Source organism: Antedon mediterranea, chromosome 3 (assembly GCF_964355755.1).
Source record: "Antedon mediterranea chromosome 3, ecAntMedi1.1, whole genome shotgun sequence".
Lineage (NCBI taxonomy): Eukaryota > Metazoa > Echinodermata > Crinoidea > Comatulida > Antedonidae > Antedon > Antedon mediterranea.
In genome coordinates this window covers 32027973-32049067 of record NC_092672.1, presented here as the reverse complement: position 1 = coordinate 32049067, position 21095 = coordinate 32027973, and the positions used below count along the sequence as shown (strand labels likewise).

The 21095-nt window shown below is 30.9% G+C and overlaps 2 protein-coding genes across 4 annotated transcripts; both read right to left on the bottom strand.

The window, feature by feature from the left end:
- Positions 1 to 462: 462 nt before the first annotated feature.
- On the bottom strand, positions 463 to 16534 carry LOC140045232 (methylenetetrahydrofolate reductase (NADPH)-like). The gene is made up of 13 exons (XM_072090058.1): positions 16486 to 16534; positions 15976 to 16270; positions 15317 to 15555; positions 14447 to 14560; positions 11612 to 11805; positions 10328 to 10482; positions 9251 to 9445; positions 8331 to 8547; positions 7729 to 7911; positions 7230 to 7328; positions 6434 to 6556; positions 1405 to 1641; positions 463 to 1026 (listed from the first exon to the last, which is right to left on the bottom strand). Exons 2-13 carry the CDS (start codon positions 16254 to 16256, stop codon positions 1006 to 1008), a joined length of 2058 nt encoding a protein of 685 aa, XP_071946159.1. The 5' UTR covers positions 16257 to 16270; positions 16486 to 16534; the 3' UTR covers positions 463 to 1005.
- An 854-nt stretch (positions 16535 to 17388) lies between these two features.
- On the bottom strand, positions 17389 to 21029 carry LOC140043865 (tetratricopeptide repeat protein 36-like). Of its 3 annotated transcripts, XM_072088342.1 has the most exons (4): positions 20894 to 21029; positions 20107 to 20289; positions 19432 to 19704; positions 17389 to 17861 (listed from the first exon to the last, which is right to left on the bottom strand). In XM_072088342.1, the coding sequence occupies exons 1-3, from the start codon at positions 20988 to 20990 to the stop codon at positions 19442 to 19444; spliced, it is 543 nt and encodes a 180-aa protein (XP_071944443.1). In that variant the 5' UTR covers positions 20991 to 21029; the 3' UTR covers positions 17389 to 17861; positions 19432 to 19441. The 3 variants fall into 3 exon arrangements, with proteins under 3 accessions (XP_071944443.1, XP_071944444.1, XP_071944442.1); XM_072088343.1 differs by lacking the exon at positions 17389 to 17861 and having other exon boundaries at positions 18163 to 19704; positions 20119 to 20289; XM_072088341.1 differs by lacking the exon at positions 17389 to 17861 and having other exon boundaries at positions 18169 to 19704.
- Between the last annotated feature and the right edge of the window lie 66 nt (positions 21030 to 21095).

Here is a 21095-nt window from a genome sequence, read left to right as displayed (position 1 = left end):
AACACAACCAAAACAAAACCAGACAATCGTTGGAATTCCCCTTGTGGCAGCGACTGGCAGTAAAGCGCAACTATGTGACAGAGAGTGACCAATCTTATCATATCGCGTATAAATACCTAAAATTCTATTTATGAAAATAAATTATGAAATAACCAAGATTTTAAATTGGCAAATTAAATACCAGTAAGTGTTGTACCACCAACATTGCACCTGTGACTTATAATAGGCAGTATGTTTACAATAAGCAAGATATACATACATACTTATTTGAAATAAATACATTTGATTCTAATGGATCACAACTCTTTGATAATATGATTCATTATCGAAAATATAACCACAAAAATAGTATCAAATCAGCAAAACACAAAAGTGTAAACACACCTCCGCCCACCCCCCCCCCCCCACCCCACAAAAAAGAACAATCTATGTAAACAACATTTACATAAGGTCATAAAACAACTATATTGTAACATATTCACAAACAGCAACATTCAACTTTGATCTCATTCCACATTTAAGTAGTAATTAAAAAAACTATGAGTTGTATTCAACTAAATTGTGCTTTCTTCTTTCTGTGTTGTGACTTAAGTAAAGCACCATTATAAATTGAATGTTTTTCTAGGTATTCAGCCTCAAGATGGAGTAAAACATTTCTAATCTGGCTGTAACTGGTTTTACACCATTTTACTTTGAAATATTCGTCCACAACCACACCACAAATATTCAACTGATACTAAGCATTAAGCATGTCTATACAGTATTTGAATTCCTCCAATCAACATCATCAATGCTTCAAGTATGTAGTGACTGCTACAGCATAGTTCATCAATAACAAATCCATTTATAATGCTTTAAAGGTTTTCAACATTGTGTAATACTGTACTTGAAAATTGGAGCTCATTATTTAAGCAACGTTTAAGGTGTTCAAATGTTTCTAGCAGTGCCACCACCAGATTTAAATGCAATATTTAAGTGCGATTATTCAACATTTTATTCGACATCTCAATTCATTTCTTCATCCATCTGCAAAAATAAAAGATAAAGATACTGTTACATAAAAAACAGATTTAATTTCAAGTTTTAAAAAAAATAACTAATAGCAGCTTTGTGTCAGAGGTCAAGTAGTCCAGTGTTTTGCCCTAAAGCTCTGTCTACACGATCAAACTTTATGTGACTAAAAAAATGTGATATGCCAATATATGGACATGTCATATCACTACCATATTTGGGCACACTTTTTTTTTTCAAACTAGTTTGATAGTGTGAAACTTGCTAAGCCTTAAATGAGACTTAGTTTATAAGCCCGATAAGTTATAAAATAGTTAATCCATTTTGTAATAGGCGAGTTACTTGCTGTGGATGTGTATAAAAATTAAAAAAATAAAAATTTATAAAACTAACCTTTATTTTCTTAGCACCGTCGAGTTCATCGATGGACACTATTGACCTTTTAGTATTACCTTTGCTCTTCAACATCTTTTGAAGTATTTCGAAAAGGACATTTCCTTTAGGATAATGATTGTCCACCAAGTTAACCAGATAATACGTATCATGTATATGATTTATTATCTGACGAGACACTGACATCTCTGGGTAAATCTTGGCCCACTTTTCTTTCCACAGGCCAAATGCTTCATCCTATTATGGAAGAGAATAGACTATGTTAATATTATTACTAAAAAATTAGTTTTTAATAGTTTAATCTGGTGTCAAAAAATTTAGAATAATGCTTTTGTAGTAGATAAGAATATATTACTACTAAAGATGAATTGTTTTCTTGAAATTTAGCTGAAAAACTGTTTATCATTATTAATGATAAACATATTACTATGGAAAAGAATCAGTGTTTTTTCAAAGTAAAAACAACATATCTTCATAAAATTGTTATTGATGAAATTACTTTTTAACTTAATTTTTTAAGACAATACACCTTTAAAACAAGGATGATGGAATTTGGAATGAAACTTAAGTCATTCAAGCTGCTAGCCAATCGGCTACCAACAAGTCAAGCTGTTAGCCAATCTTCTACCAGCAAGTCAAGCTGTTAGCCAATCAGCTACCAGCAAGCCAAGCTGTTAGCCAATCAGCTACCAGCATGTCAAACTGTTAGCCAATCAGCTAGCAACAAGTCAAGTTGCTAGCCAATGAGCTGATAGCCATCAAACAAAAGCATTATTCTTAAGTTTTATAAAACCATTTTTTTTTTCATCTGTAAAATATAATATTTAAATAAAACAGGGAAATGCACCATAAAAAATGTTAGTAATAATCAACTAAAAGTAATAAAGTTACATGTTCATGAAATATTAATGACAAAATACTATACTTTAATACTTTCCTGTCATTTTAGTCAAAATACTTTCTTAAACGAAAAACTTGATTATAAAGTATACACAATAAATTAGGTAATCAGGCAGTACTTTGTAAAAAATGTTTTATGAACATGTGACTCAATTACCTTATAGTAGACCACTACCAATAAGTCATGTGTGCACAGATAATCATTAGACAACAACGTTTAACTTAACTAATAATTATCACCCTTTCATATTGAAATGATTGAATATCAAATTGTGTGTGGAGTCAGTAATTTTGTAATACAGTAGAGAACCTTCTTTGGGACAACCTCTATTAAGGGCACACTTATCAATGAAAAACACAATGTGAAATATTTAACACTACAGCTAACCCGTATTTAGGAAGCACCCTTATTAAGGGGACACCCCTATTCAGGGGACACCCCTATTCAGGGGACACCCCAATAAAGGGGACATTTTCCGGTAAAACGAACAAGGGGCAATATATATTTCAGCACTACAGCTAACCCCTATTCAGGGGACACCCCTATTTATGCGACACCTCTATTCAGGGGACACCCCATATCATGGCGGAACATGTTGGGTCTCTTTAAAGGGTTTTACTGTATTCAGACCTTTATTGTGATGAGTTGTTTTACATACTCCATAGTATTATTTACTGTATTATTATATATTTTTATTATTCAAATGTAATTTAGTCAATTGTTCTTATATTGGTACGAGATTATTCAATCATTACAATATAAACCTTAATTACTTATCTACAGATTTTATCTACACATACTATTTCATCATAAATATCGTAAAATAAGTATTTATCATTAATTTATCATTAACTTGTATTATTATTTTAGTTTTTAGTATTTACTTAAAATTTAATTGTTAATTTACAAAGAAACATTAAATATTTTAATTATCCAAATTGGAGAATAATTGCCGATTATTAAAAAAATATATTAATTATTCAGAAAATATTATTATGTAAATTATATGCAAATTAATATGTAAATTAAGCTTTACTCATAGTTTGAGAATGAAGGGTTCGAACCTTCAAACTATCCACAGTAAGGACAAGTTCAGGCGGAACGGCCTAGACTCAAACAAGAGTTGGCAAAAGCTTAAATGGAAATCATATTATAATTTATTATTAATAAAACACATTTGGCAGAAGGTTTATGATTCAAATTTGGAAAACATTCAATCTATATTATACATTATGTGCCAAAATAAGTTTTTTTTTATAGATATGTTTTGTACTTTTTGATATTTTTAGAATTCTAATTTCAGCAATAATTTTGTTTATTCTGTATACCAATTATATCATATATACCAATCCACAAGCTAATTCATTTCAGATTTTTCACAGATAATTTTTGTCATAAGAGTCAGATTCCGAGGTTTGTCTTCAGATCTTAATCAGGTGCATGAGGGATTCGAACCTTCGACCTGCACAATCCTAAAGGACTGCACGCTCTAGCCTTCTGAGCTAATGCTCCATGATATAAGATATAGTGCAAAACACCCCTCAGAATCTTTTCTCATTTTAGTCCACAATTTTTTGGCTTTGATCACAAATTTTTTCAGGTAGGTTGCCAGTGAATTGGAAATATAGCAATGTTGTTAATCAAATTTAAGAGTAAGTTTGGGAATTTAGTGTAATAAAGTTTTAATTAAAACTTTTAAATTTGAAAGAGAATTAATAATTTAACATATTTAAAAATATTGATACACTATTTAACAACTTAAGTCCTTGATTTAAATATACATTTTATGTCATATTATTTGTTTTTAATATATATACCAGTATTTACCCAAATAAGTAAAATAGTTGAAATTTTATGATTTTAATTTCAGTTTTTATATATTATTTTATAGCAATTTAAATAAATGTTGAATGAAATATTTACTATAAATTTAAACAATTAACAGCGATACTAAATATACCTGTAGAGACGATGCTGACCTCACATGACCTTCCCGGACGGACGGCTTCACGCAAGTTTCGTGGCACACACACACACCCCCACTCACACTACTTATCCATTTAATTTTAACAACCCAACAAAAGTATTTTTCTGAATTTTTTTTTAAGGCGTCTCTTAATACGCTCATCCACTTTTGTTTATTTGGCTTAAAAACAGCGGACACCAAATTTATTTTTAAGCGGTGCACGTTAAAATAATAGTGTTTGTAATACTACAATTTATAAATTCATTTTTAAAAGTATTTAATTAAACTACAAGTGTAAATTGTTGATATTATTCAGAAAAATACCTTATTCTTGGAATTGTGCATTACAAAACAGAAAGGACTATCATTGTATATATTGTGCTGTCTAATTATAATCTAATTTTTAATTTAAGTTTAAGTTTATAATAATTGCTTGATTAGTGCAAGCTAATTTTTTGCTTTAATAATCCTTTCTGTTTCACGACCTTTGACTTTAACAAACACATTTTAAAATCTTGTAAAATTATGAAATTCATTTTTAAGTTAATTTTTTAATTTTTCCAGACACTTACAATTTATAAAATATTAATTTTGCATTTACAGATTAATTTACAAATTACATTTTATTATTTGATATTTTGTTAAAAATCTGAATTATGATTTTCCAAAGATCTAAAATATATATTTGTTGGGTCAAAAGTCAAAGTGGGTTTAACATCTATAAAAAGCACTATAAGGCAGAGATTTACATGAAATAAAAACACTTTTTTTTACGACAGGCCTTGCTATACCTTATACAATGTATATAAACACTAAAACAAAAGAAACTTATTTTAATGTTTATTTGCATTGTAAAATATACACTAAAATTTAAAGCCATTTGAAAAGTTTTTTTATCCCAAAATAAACTATGACCTTTGGCCCTCTTTAGAGATATCAAACATTAATTTTTTGTAAAAACACTGAAAAAAAAACACCAGATGTTGATACGCTGAAACACAGTCAGTTGCTGTAAATGTTCAGAACAGAAAAAAAATCGCATCATGTTATGTCATACAAATTAACATGCAACAAATAAATAATAAATATATTGTTTGTAAATAAATTATTTGAAATGAAATCATAATTGGCAAATTGTAGCCAGTGTAGATATCAAGCTTTGCAAATGTTTATAAAACTGGGAAAAAAAATGGGAAATTTAGCAATTTATTTACATTTACAAACAAAAATACAAACAATATATTTATTATACCTTTACCAATCAATGAATAATACAAATATTATTTATAATGTAATTAAATATTTATGATAAAAAATAAAATTTGTCAAATTAATCGAATATGTGAAATTAAAGATTTTTTCTTTTTCAAAATTGTGTTATTTTTTTCACTTTCAATTTTATTTAAAAAATGTATAGTCCATGCACCTATGCAAATAAAATATAAAATATTGAAGCAAGTTAATAATTTTGCCTTTTTTAAATAACCATTATTAGTAAACCTCAACCAAGTCAGTATTATACCATATTTAATAATTAATTTGAAGTTATTAAATTTGAAGTTTTTTAATCAAATTTGGCCATTCAGTAATCATGAAAATTGAAAATTTTTCTTTCTTTTTTTTTTCAAAATGATTGAATAAAATATTTTTTTTATCAAAATTCAATAATAAAACTTTGTGATCAATAATATGAGAAATCATGAAAAATCATATAAAAAATGTCCTTTTTTGTGGTATTTCAAAATAATTTAATAAAAATATTTTTTTTTAATTTCATAATGTTATAATTTGGAAGCATGATGAGCATAAAATATACTAATAAACTAAAATTTAATTTTGGATATTAAAAATTAATAATTTTACTGTAATTTAATTTTATTGTAATTTAAAAAGGCTTTGGTTTTACTATTGCAGAGACGCAACAAATATGAAGAAAAAAAATCTAAAATGAATGTGTTTTTGTTACCATAACAACACAAAGTTGCTTTTGAGATACATTTTGTATTTACAATTTTAATTTGCAATAGATTAAAAAATCTATTTATAGCACACGGCCAGGTCAAATGTCAATTTAAATTATTTGATATAATACATCATAGTGCATCATCATGCTTCCATATTAGCAGAGGGAGGAAGTAAGTTAACAAGAACAGATCACAAACCTTCCAATACTGGAAACTAATAGTGTCAACAACCGTGGGCTGGATGATCTCGGCCCCTGGGAACACGCCCCAGGTGACCGCAATCGGCTTGAACTCATCGGAATTTCTGATGTTTTCGGTGCCCTGGTAAAATGAATCATGATATCAAACTACATTGTATATGGAAGGAAATTGTACCATATAAATTAGACCTGAACTTAAAATAAAGAAATATTTTACAATAAAACCGTTCCTAGGAAAACACAGAGCGGTTGTTAACCAGTGTTTTGTATGGTGTGCCGTCAAGCTCTGTGGAAACTCCAGAATTTGGCAAGGTGATATGAAAGGGATATTATATTTAAAGGGAGACTTTTTTCAACTAAAGAACACTTGAAATATTAATAATAAGCATATTTTGGCAATTCCTTAATGTACCCATTTGTACTGCTTGTAAGAAACAAGCACGAATGTGCGATACTCGGGGTACAGCAAAAAAAGCTGTAATGACGTCATAAGACGGGATGTGACGTCATATACACATCAATAACCTCGCTACCAAATACGGCTATACGGTACCATCTTCGAGACGTCATATGGCTGCATCCGGTTTGAAATTTAAAAATCCGGCTCTATACCTTTGAGGACATGTCCCTGTAGTATATTCATGCCAAATCCCAGCTCAATACTACAACTAATAAGGGAGGAGTAGTACTTTATAAATCGCACTTTTTACTCGATAGTGTCCAATGGAAGAAGAAGAAGAGAAGAAGATGAGAGAGTACTAGACTCGGGTACCCCGTATAAAAATCAGACTTACTGTGTGGTTGATGATATGGAAATTAACCTGAGGGTAGTCTCGTAGCACTTCTAGTAACGCTTCCATATTATCCCTAGATGTAAAGAACTCTAGATAGGCCTACAAAGAAAAAAGAACATTTGCTAATAATATTATCCTACATGACTTAAGCTCTGTCTACACTATCAAACTAGTTTGACAAAAACAGTGTGATGAGCCCAAATATGGCAGTGATATGCTTAAATATGGTAGTGATATGACATCATCATGTCCATAATAGGCACATTACATTTTTTTGTCAGATGAGGTTTGATAGTGTAGACAGAGCTTTAGTATAATCCCACATCATAATTTCTTCTCTCTGCTCTGTCTACACTATCAAACTTAATGTGACAAAGAAATTTGATGTGCCCATATATGGACATGTTGACGTCATATCACTACCATATTTAAGCATATCACTACCATATTTAAGCATATCATTGCCATATTTGTACAGTTAGTATTATGAGAAGCATACCTTCTGATAGACAAAGCCCCCTGGAGGGCCCCATCCAACTACTGGATCTGTGGAGTCCTCTCCATTGACATTTGGTTGTGAGTTGATTGTCAGGATTCCTTGTTTATTCAACTCCACCAGATTCTTACAAAGGCGTTGAGTCTCGGGAGCGATCTCGTCGTCATTCCACGGGATGCGCGTTACCTATAAATGTTATAGTTCATTAATAATAATAAAAAGTACAGCCATACATCAGATGCTTTGTGCTGTACCACAAATGACATTCACGTCCAGTACAATAAGCTGTAATAAAGTGTCACAGTGTATCACATGTGCAGCCTGTATCATGGACAGTTAGGTTAGGGTTTAAGATACAGGCAGCACATGTGGTACACATGCGACACTGTATATACAGTACTGTGCCATGTGCAAATAAAATTTATGCAGCTTCCCTCTCCCGTTATTTTTTTCTCAAATAGTGATATACTGTTCTTCTCTGTAAAATACCACTAAAAACCGAAACCTCCTGAAATGACAGGCACCATTTCAATACAACATTTTCATTTCAACATCTGTTCCTAACAAAATCAAACATCAACATTAGTAAAATTATTTAGCTTTACCTTGTTGCCATATCTATTAGGTTCACCTGACAGATAGCATGAGAAGACATCAAAGACGTCTTGTTCACACGTAAGCTCTTCCCCCCACTGCTTTATCATCTGGTCCTTTGTAGCATTGCTTCGCAGGTAAAACAGATAATAGTCTTTCATCTCCCCAAACGCTGGCGAGTTAGAGTTACCCCAGCGACCGTTTGGAAACTCATCCCAATCCTGAGTTCTAAATCAAATAAAACAATCAACGGAATATGATTATATTTTTTTCATATAAATTGTTGCAATGTATTTTAATGTTATTAAAGAGGGCCCCTGAATATCAGTTATCCCACTGGGCTAAACTAAAATGGTTACCCTCTTTAAATATGGTTGAAATAAAAAAAAATAAGAAGCCAATAACATCTATGAACGTTAGATGACAACATTAATTAAAGATGTATTGTCTCCCAAAAACATGAAAAATGAAGATTAATATAAAAATACCTTAATAAAGTTAAATTCCATAGAGGAAAAAAAATAAAAAAATAGATTGTTAAATTCAAGAAAAACCAATTGACTTTGATTATTTTTTCCGTTAAATTACAGTTTTTTCAGGTAAATACATTTTTTAAATCAAATTTTTGTGATATCCAACTATTATGTGATATTAAAATGACATTTTTATCAAAAACATTAAAAAACTAATTTTTTTTTTTAGGGGGACTTTCTTCTTTAAGGCATAGAGTTATTATATTACAACTAGAGAATCAACTACACAACAGCAACGTGATGGAAAAAGTGCAGGTACCCTTCAAAATGGCTTTATATATTTTTACGATATTTACCATTAATAATAATCTAATAATTATTTAGTAATTTAGCAACTATTACGAAAACTTTCTGGTATCGAGAGGCCTATGAGGATACTGGGAAAGCTAATCACCTACCTATATACATAACTTTTTGGACGAGTTGCCCAAAATATTGGACGAACATCCTCTTTTACTCTAGTGTGATTGGCTGTTGGTTTCCATGGTAATGGTCTTTGTAGCTCATTACACCACAGTCCAAGGTTTTTGGCAATTTCTCTTGTGGCGATTTCTCTGTTTAAGGTGTAGAAATGAAGTCCTAAAACATGGCCACTGAAAGATAAGAAAAAATAAGTAATTGTCAACCCATGGTCAAAGTCAATCTATTCTAACAAAAAGTCAAAGGTCCACCATTAATCCAATGGTCATCAAAGATCAAAGCCATGTTTAACTAATAAACCAATGGTCAATGATCAAAGCCATAGTCAACCATCATCAAAGCCATGGTCAAACAAAAATGCCAAGGTCAACCAATGATGAGCCATTAAACCAATGGTTAACCCCCAAAGCCATGGTCAACTATCAAAGCCACAGTCAACTGTTAAACCATGGAGGTATAAAAATAGATTATACCTCCATGGTTAAACCAATGGTCAGCCATTAATCAATAAACCAAAGTAAACTATTAAATCAAATCGAACCACAAACGATGGTCAACTAACAAAGTCAACCAGCAAAGTCAAGGTCAACTAGTGAAAGTCAACCATCAATTAATAATAAATGAATTACCCTCTAGAATTTGGTGCTACAACCTCCATGTTCATTATTTGCAAATGATAATGCTAAATAAAGTGTTTGCTTTTCTTTCAAATATTTGTTTTCATCCTAAAACTTGTTAGTAATGTTACATGATGGAAAGTTCCACAATATGTATCAGCAGTAATCCTAAAATGATACCCTGGGAATTATCCAGGTCAACTAAAGAGGATAGCAAACTTGACACATAAGCAGCATGATGGAAACACATGGGCAAACTTTATAAATAGCAAAAAAAAAAGAGGATAGAAAATCTTAGGAATAAGCAATCATGATGGAAAATTCCATAACACTCGGGTGACCTCTAAATGGTACCCTGGGAATTATCCAGGTCAACTAACAATCAGAGAGAGGATAGCAAATCTTGAATTATTAAGTAAAACTAATTAATATTCGTACCTATCAAAGAGTTCTCGACATATCTGGGTTGAAAGGTGAATGCCGTAATTTCTGATTGCCTCATCATTATCTTTGATTGGTTCAACTACGTCAATGATATATTTTGGTACTTGCAGTCCCGACAATTTCACAAGGTTTTTCAGCGAATGATATCCCTGTATTAAAGTAAAATTTATTTTATTTCAACAATATTTTACGAGGGTGGTTCCATTAAATACGCATAAACATGAAAGATGAATGGAAATGCAAACACATAATAAATTAACATATCGTGAATAAAAACATATTCTTGAAGATCTCATCTTTTATTATTTATTTATTTATTTCTTTATTCCGACATAAAATCATAGGATAAAAACACAATAAAGTACCGAGACGGCATCTTTTCTAATTAATTCATTTTCAGTACATCACCGGGCGGTTTACAATTTGTTCTGTGCCGGAAGATTTAATAAATTCATCAATACTACAGTGTGAATATATTAGCATAGACCAGCAGTGAAAACGTCGTATACTACAATCAATTTACCGGCAGTATTGTAAAGCATGAAACCTTTATCGCTACACACATGACGGAAAATTCCATCCACAGCTGACTTTCAATAACACTACACTCTGGGAAACAGTTCAATGTGAAAATAGCAGGAAAATTTCACAAATAATACAAAAGTAAAAATAAGATATTTCGTTCTTTTCAAAGGATATTGATTTGAACATTTAAAAGATAAAATATATATTTATCAAACACCAGATGTCAAAATGCTTTAAAAATACATTAAAAATGACAACATATGGAAAATTAGAATTTTATATATGATATTGTATTTTTGTGAGGGTTCCTAATGATCAGCTTCGGCTGGATGGACAACCCTCATAAAATATTGTTGATATAAATTAAAAAAACATAAATATGATTAAAAATCATAAATATTTATTAATATATGAATTTTTACAAAAAGGTACCACATAAAATAAAAATAGAAATGTTTTATCATGCAATTGTAATAATATAAAAAAATTAAATATACAGTATAATTTTATGATATAGACATCAAATATATAAAATTTAATATAAAATTATGTTAATAATTGTTGTATAGTTTATTTTAAACTTTCTTTATTACAATTTAACAATCACGATTTCTTATCAAATAATATAATAATTTAATAATAATAAAATAAACTAAAGCATTGGCAATTTTAATAACGGAAAAATAATATAGATCATCTTCGTTTTATTACATTATTTTGTCTACAGTTAATAAATACGAACATTTACTGTACCTGAATGGGTAGAATTCCTGGTATAATAGGCACTGTTATTCCGGCTTGGCGACAGGCACTTAAAAACTTTAAAAACGTACTGGCCTGGAAAAAAAGTTGCGTAATGATGAAGTCCGCACCGGCGTCTACTTTCTGTTTTAAGTGCAGAATATCCTTATCAAAACTTTCAGCTTCTGGGTGGCCGTGGGGGTACCCTAAGGAATAAAATTCATTTTTTTACAATAAAAAAACACATTTTTAAATTGTAAAAACCCTGACCTCTATTATAATTAAATTATAATGTCCTTTAATAGAATTTTTCATACTTTATTGCAATGTATCATTATCAAATATTGCAATCAACTTATTTTGTTCAAATTACATTACATGAGAAACCTTTGAAACATCCCTATAATTTAATAAAGGCAACATTTTCCTTTGAAATGAACAATGGTAAATTATAATGTCCTATAATAGAATTTTTTATACTTTATTGCAATGTATCATTATCAAATATTGCAATCAACTTATTTTGTTCAAATTACATTACATGAGAAACCTTTTAAACATCCCTATAATTTAATAAAGGCAACATTTTCCTTTGAAATGAACAATGGTAAATTATATTGTCCTATAATAGAATTTTTTATACTTTATTGCAATGTATCATTATTAAATATTGCAATCAACTTATTTTGTTCAAATTACATTACATGAGAAACCTTTTAAACATCCCTATAATTTAATAAAGGCAACATTTTCCTTTGAAATGAACAATGGTAAATTATAATGTCCTATAATAGAATTTTTCATACTTTATTGCAATGTATCATTATCAAATATTGCAATCAACTTATTTTGTTCAAATTACATTACATGAGAAACCTTTGAAACATCCCTATAATTTAATAAAGGCAACATTTTCCTTTGAAATGAACAATGGTAAATTATAATGTCCTATAATAGAATTTTTCATACTTTATTGCAATGTATCATTATTAAATATTGCAATCAACTTATTTTATAGCCAAATAAATTACAGGAGAATATTTTCTTTTGAAATGAACAAAAGGGTATTAATTATGTTTTAATATGAAAACTAATAGATTACGAACTTCTTTTCTCCAATCTGCCATGAGGCTTTTTAATGCAAATTTTGTCAGGTGAACAAGCTTTTATCAAATTTTTATACATTTACATTTTCATCATATTTTATACTATTACTGCCATGTTTAACCTTTTTATGTAATTTTTGTATTTGTTGCTTTTGTATTTTACCCTGTGTTGTCGTGCTGTTTGTATTTTAGCATTTCATCATCATATTTTTAGTTGGTGTAAAGATTTATCTGGATCTCTGTATATTATTCATAACATTTTCTTTTGGATGATCCAAAGAGAATAAAACCACAAAACTTATGTTTTATATACAGTACATGACAAACAAAACAATTTTCGAGCCAGAGTGCTTGATAGAATAAAATACTTGAATTGAACATGTATTTGTATCATTTTATAATGCGTCCGTCTAATGTATGATAGGGTAAGGCAGCTGTTATTAAACTGCTGGCACGCACATACTCAATGTCACACCATACAGTCTATTATTAGTATAGATACCTTTTATCAAATCTCAAAAAGATAAACAAACAGCATAAAATCACCCCACCTTGAATCAAGGTCAACCTTATAATACAACATAAGACCATAGAATTTCTTTACACAAAAGCAAAGGAGAAATCTTTTATAAATCAACTATGCACTTGGGTGAAATGGTAATCTTTGTTACATCACTGTCATTGAGCTGGAAAAGGTCATATTTTGGGTGTTTTTCACAGAAATTCTTTTTCATTCCCTATATATTTGCGTCATATAAATTACCTTTATCAAACTACAATATGCTTGGTTATTGAAATATTCATTATTCTCTTATTTGGCGAAAAAGTACAAGTAACATCAATAATAATATCAATAACATCAAGACACGAACAAAGCAAAACACTTTGTATAAATACATCAACATGTTATTGAAATATTCAAAGGCACGACTGGTTGTACGTCAATACATGAATATAATACAAAATCTACAAACCAAATTTTCAAGATAAGAGCAAGGGAAATTTTCTTCTGTATGAAGAGGTTGTCAATGCTCAGTACATCAATTTCAAGAATAAACTAGACAAATTTTGGTCCTTCAAACCATAAAAAAGTACTGACTCATAAAAATAGTTTCCCAATTTTGGCATTCAGATATTAAAGCATCAAGCCAAAATATAGTGCACCCTCTCTACTTTTCCAGTACAGTATATGTTGTTGTGTACAGCGATTAACAGGCAAAAACTGCAGAAAATTCCTAATATTATAATTCTATAAATTATTTCAGCTTTGTGGCAAACACCAAGTTTATTCTAATTAATTTCAAATTTTTTTAAAGTCTTGTTTCTTGAATCAGAATTAATTTTTCTGTACCTTCAATTTTTGTATTCTGCCTAAAAATATGGTACATTCTTCGATGCGCAACAATCGTACAGTTACTATATAGATATAGTTGAAGTCTATTTTCCACTAGGTGAATCCAAAAAACAAAATCACGCTACCCTTTCCCCACAAGAGCTAATAGGTGCAGTTTTCATATCCATCGCATGCTTTTTTTGGATTCGCATGAGTGCTCATGACCGCTCATAACTCGTTTTTATATAAACTAATTTCGCTGAAGAGAAAAACTCAAAATACTACGAATTCGTCGCAGAAAGGGATTTTGAAAATTAAAATATGAATATCTGTAAGCTGGCACTTTCAATTTACGATAAAAAATTACCTACTGTAGTGGAAACAGACTGAAGATAAAAATGCACTCACCTGCCACACAGATGACAAAGAAATCACCAAACTCTTGTCTGATGAATTTAACTAAGTCTGTTGCGTAATTGAAACCGTCCGAATTAAACGTCCACTCATCACCATCTGGGGCGTCTAAAGAAAGATTAAAATTACATTAGGAACCAATAAAATCCTTCTGCAGGTTCAAATATTCTAAAGCTCTGTCTACACTATCAAACTTTATGTGACAAACAAATTTGATGTGCCCATATATGGACAATCATGATGATTTCATATCACTACCATATTTGGGCAAATCACAAACTAGTTTGCAAGTGTAGACAGAACTTTACACCGTCAGTAATTATATTAATCCTATGAATGTTTCTGTGGTAGGAATATTAATTGGTCAATTGGTGGTCAGGTTGAAACCTTGACCAACTGTACATCAGCTTGACCAACTGTACATCAGCTTGACCAACTGTACATCACCTTGACCAACTGTACATCACCTTGACCAACTGTACATCACCTTGACCAACTGTTCATCACTAACAGCTGATAAGTATTTCCTAAACTATAGTACATATTTCCCTACTATCTTAACTATTACAAGTATACAGTTAAGTAAAACTAAAAAGTGAAAAAAATTATTATAATTAAATTTTTTTTTTAAACTGAAGAAACACCCATCCCAGACCAGGCAACTTTCACATTCATAAACTTTTTCAGTACAGTACATCCAGTCATGTCGATATATTACTCCCAACCGACAACCCCTTCTTCCAAGTGTATTTTTAGATTCCCAGATACAATTCCAATCATTTTGTGGGTCATTGGAGAAAAAAAAGTGAGTCAGCAACTTTGTTTAGATACATTGTTCGGAGATAAAACCTGTGATTGTATTACCTCCTCTCAGTGCCAAAACACTCTTAATACCAAGATCCTTTGCTCGTCGGAGCGTGTTTCTTATTTTCTCCTTCGTCTGTCGTGCGCACGTCAAATGGAGCATGGTGTCCAATCCGCAATAATTAAGTGCGGAACTGGCAATAGTCAAAGAACTAGTTGCAGAGTCACCCTCTGGATTGCCAGCTGGGTGCCATGTTACATCGCAAAAAAGTGGGCCTCCTTCCAAGAACTTGTCAAATCTGAACACAATTCAATAAACAAGAATTTCATAGTTATTGATTTGGAGGTCAGGTGATTAATTGTAATTTTTTGTTATGAAATTAATGAAGGTCAATGTTCATCATCAAGGCCCATAGAAACAATAATAGAAATAAAAAACTGATGTTTGCTGGTTGTATTTTTTTTAAAAGCATGATCTAACATGATTCAACTTTTTTGGCACAATTTTCAAAATTACAATATTTTTTTTTAAAGATTATCAATTTTAAAATCTGTTTTAAATAAAGCTGAATATTATATTATTAACAACAAAAAAACAATTTTATAATTATACAAAAATTCATATTTATACAGTAGTAGGGCCTATTATTATAATGTTAAAATTAAATTAATATAAATAAATCTTTAATAGAAGCTTAATATAATAATAAAGCCTTTACCTCGATAATAAATTGACAGCTCCATTTGCCGTCCTGGGTGGGAAAAATTCTATTGAAAACCACCTTTCATTAAGTGCAATACGTTGGTTTATCTTATCGATAAGGCGTGTAAAGACAGGTGATGAACTGCGAGAAGCTAGTGGCGTACAACCCTCACTGCTAACGCCACTTGTACTGCTACTCTGCCGTGTCAGATCTCTGGGCCATGTATTTTTATCAAATTGCAAAGCTTTCAGATCTGAAAGGCCTACAGGTCCATTTACTTCCTGGATTTCAGCCATTGTTCTTGATTTATCTAAAAAAAATTTTCAAAATAAAAATCTGTTAAATTGTGCTTGAGCGCCTAGCCTAGCTAGGCCTAAACCTAGGCCTAGATCTTCTATTTTATTTTTACCTAAATATGCCTTAGTCTTCGTTAGTAATAGGCCTAGGCCTAGAGACAGTAGGCAGACTTGTTGTACAGTGAATGTAATTCCTAGCGTAGGCCTATGGCCTAGTTAAAATACATACCAAACAAAGATCTCTGGCCCACCACACACTACGAATCGCCTGTTGTCTTTATCTGGTCTGGTCAGGCTGCTGGCCGCGCCTATTAACTAGGCCTACTACTGTACTACTAACTAGGCTAGGCTAGCCTAGTTTTAAACTTTTCTTGAATTATTAAGTAGCGAAAATCAGTGTAATTTCCTCATTCATAAATCTCTTTTTAATGTCCTCCTTATAATAATTTTTAAATAGATTATACAAAACAACTTATTAGAAAAGATTATGTAAAGAATTTCCTTGTACGTTTACTCACCGCTCTCGCGCACGTTTTTATGAAAGAATTTTGTGAATTGAAGAATACTCTCTCACTCAGAGTAGTGTACGTCGTACGTACGTGTGTTGTTGTTTACAAAAATTCCATCATCGCCAACGTCGTTGTTCGACGTGACCGACCATGCGTTTCTTATCCACCAATCCAAACACGTTACGTTTCTACAATCAACTGATGTGATTGGTCAATCACTTTTCACTCATCATCATTTGCACGCAGTTTCATCATCTTATTTAGATTGTTGGTAGAATAGAGGGCTCACTACATAAAATATGAGTGCTCACCAGAGAGAGAAGTGTGGTAATAAGGAAGGTACGCTATTATAAAATCTTTGGTGCTCACACACCAAAACCAGGACTAAAATACGAGTTCTTCCTTTATTTATTCCTCATGATTTACCCTTTCTTGCTAAACCATAATGAACTTTAATTTTTTGTTTGTGATTTGAACAACTTTCATAATATATTTACCAAAAACATTATGGAATCAAAACATTAATGTCACAAAAAATCGCCATTGCGCTAAAGAGACAAATACATTAAAGTCCAAATAAATACTTATTTTATTAAATATACTCTAATATTATAACATTTGAGTACTTTAGCAAATAAACTGTATACTCCAGATTTGGTTCAACCAAAACTATTTTTGGCACTAGAAGGTGGCACTTTTCGTTCAAATGTACAGTAGTTTTAAAGATATCAGATACAATTTTCTGATCATTTTGTGCTTTGCACAATCACAAAGTGGCATTGTCTTAATAAATGAGAAAAAAAAGTGAGTCACCCACTTCGTTTAAATAAGAGATAAAACCCTGTATTGAATTTACCTCCTCTCAGTGCTAAAACACTCTTAATACCAATAGCCTTCGCTCTTCGGATTGTGTTTCTTATTTTCTCCTTCGTCTGTCCTGCGCACGTCAAATGGAACATGGTGTCCAATCCGCAATAATTAAGTGCGAAACTAGCAATAGTAAAAGAACTAGTTGCAGAGTCGCCCTCTGGATTGCCAGCTGGGTGCCATGTTACATCGCAAAAAAGTGAATGAATGAATGAAGAACTTGTCAAATCTGAACACAATTCAAGTAATAAACAAGGATTAATTTCATATAGTTATTGATTTGGAAATTATATTGTAATTTTTTATTATGAAATGATGAATCAGGGTCTTAATTTCACTGTAGAAACCATATTCAAATAAAAAACAAAACAGAATTAAGTCCCATTCACACTAGGACGATAACGATCGACGATAAATATATAAGCATGCATTTTTTTAACATAAAACTAAAGAAATTAGAAAGGGTTTCGTTCTAGGACTATAGGATAATCATTTATGCTGTCTTTGATAAAAATAATATTTTTAAAATTCCAATCAAATGACGTCATGATACATAAAAACAATAAAATCGTTGTATTGTCACGATATTATTGCTCTTAATCATGACGTCATTTGATTGGACGTGTGAAAATATAATTTTCATCAAAGGAAGCATAGATGGTTATTCTATAGTTCTAGAATGAAAAGGTTTTATATTTCTTTTATTTTATGTATGAAAAATGCAAATTATTGTCTATTATCGTCGATCGTTATCGTCCTAGTGTGAATGGGCCTTTAGCTGAGGTTTGCTGGTTCTATTTTTTTTAAAAGCATGATCTAACAATTACTGCAAATTCAACTTTTTCAAAATTGCAATAGAATAGGCCTCTATTTTATTTCTAAGATTATCTTTTTTCCATTCTACAGCAATCAGGTTACCAGCTTCCCAGACCGTTGACAGATGCTGCAGTCCTAGAAAGCCCATCAGCTTTCATTAGAAAAGTTCATATTCATTTTGATTCGCTGTAACTGTATTTTGTCTTTTATGTGTAAACTGTTTTGGGGTTGGGTCAACCGGCTCAGCTACAGTGATTCAGTTCACTTAGGTTGACCCTGTTCTCCCCAATTTCAGTTTTGTTTTGTTTTGTATATACTTAAATAGACCAAATAAATAATGAAATGAAATTTGAAAATCTATTAAATAAATTAGGAACAAAAAAACCCAATAATTTTATAATTATACAACAATGCATGTTTATAAAGTGTAGGCCTAGTAGTAGGACCTATTACTAAAATGTTAAAATTAACTTAACACAAATTATTTTTTAAATAGAAGCTTAATAAGCCTTTACCTCCATACTAAATTGACAGCTCTATTTGCTGTCCTGGGTGGAAAAAACTACCTTTCATTGAGTGCAATACGTTGGTTTATTTTATCGATAAGGCGAGTAAAGACAGGTGATGAACTGCGAGAAGCTAGTGGCGTACAAACTTCACATTTGAGTACTTTGGCAAATAAACTGTATACTCTAGATTTGGTTCAACCAAAAAATATTTTTGGCACGAGAAGGTTAAAAGGGTACCAAACAACTGCATTTTTTTCATTCAAAGAACTATTAATATTAATTTATCCACAACTAAAAATATTTACTTATATAAGAATAATATATCTTATCTTTTAATAATCTTTGATATACTTAGGATACTCTTATTGGCAAGACATTAGTGTTTGGAAAGTTGTCTGTTTTGGAGGAGAGTTGATGTTATACGTAATGCTGTGTATAATAAAAAAATACACAATGGTTAGCAAAAAACATTACATATTTTCAATCAATCTTGATATTGTCCAGACTTCAGCTGTTGTAAAACGTCTGTTAACATTTGATTGCACATTGCGGCGTATGGATTCATTTGCACCACTTGCGCCTTAGCAAACTCGCTGCCTAGGTTCGAAGCTTTCTTAAAGTCATTCAGTGCAGGCTCTTCTTCACCCTGTAGTTTTCGAATCAGACCACGTTGAATGTAAGCCTGACATGCAGCCTTTCCACTACCGTTGCTTAGTTTAATTGCCATTTCTAGGTCTTCAACAGCTCCTGAAATGATAGTTTTATATATTATTTTAAGTTGAATAATTCATTCAAAATTTATTTCAGACAAACTGTCCATAGATAAATAAAATAAAATAGAAAGAGAAGAAATACACAGCAATATATGTAACAACCATCAGAAAATAATGGAGAAAAGACCAAGAATTGTCTGTTGACATATACTAGTGCCTCTCTACACTTAAAATACATTCTGGAAAGACTTTTTAAATGCTGTTATAGGCATATGGGGGTATTGGAAAATTTAATTTTAATGATCACTCGTGATGTTAATTTATTTTCTTAATGTTTTATCACAATTTTTGTAAAATTTAAATAGATTTGTAGATTTCATGAGCATACAATAAAAAGTTGAGAAATGTTTACCGCAATGTTTATTTTATTTTTCACCTTTAATGTCACCTTTCAATCGAAGGGCTTGAGCTCTATTATTGTAGCAGGACGCCCTCTCTGGCATAAGCTCCACAGCTTTATGGAAAGCGGTTAATGCAGCATAGAGGTCTCCCTTCTCTGCGGCATGTACTCCTTCCAATTCGAATTGTTTTACTTTTGTTACCTCTTCATTTTCTTCTTCTATGCAAAATACAAAATAAATGTACATAATCATTTATTGGTATTAGGCCTAGTTATTTTGCATGTATTTGCAATTATTATATTCAAACTTTTTTTCAAACATATCACCATAAATAATATGACTGTTTAAATCCTGCATTTGTACACAAAATAGAATTTTTTAAACCAAAATTGTCTTTCTTCTGCTTCATTCATATTATATATATACAATATATATATATAAATAAAACATAGTACGGCCTAGCTAGGCTAATTAATTGTATTTTTTAAATACAATAATCAGTAGACCTACTAGTAATATTTAGACGAATAATAATTAGTAAAACAACCCAACGAGTCTACATTTGAATTAATAAAATTCAGAATTTAATTAAAGCATAATGCTGGTAGGTTGGTCAACATTGATAGTTAGGGTCGACCGGGCAGGTAGTAAATAAGTCCGTGTACTTAGTAGTGTTTGTAGAGTACATTTTGATCTAGTAAAGTAGTAGAGGCCAGGCTAGCTAGGCCTAGCTGGGCCCATTTCGGACCCAAATTTCTTTATGAAATGTTTGTCGAAATAAAATAAAAAGAAGAAACCATATAAGTTAATTATGTTGCATACCTTTCTCTATTATCTCATCTTCTGTTTGTTTTGTGGGAACTGGGAACAAGGGATTAAAAATTGCATTCAAAACAGCCTCATCGCGGACAGATTGCATGATTGTTGTTGTTTTTACTATTTTGACCTCAAAGTGACCTCTAATAAATATTCGATAGGTATTTTTTCTATTTTCTACAAATGTTGCGTTGTTTTATATTATTGT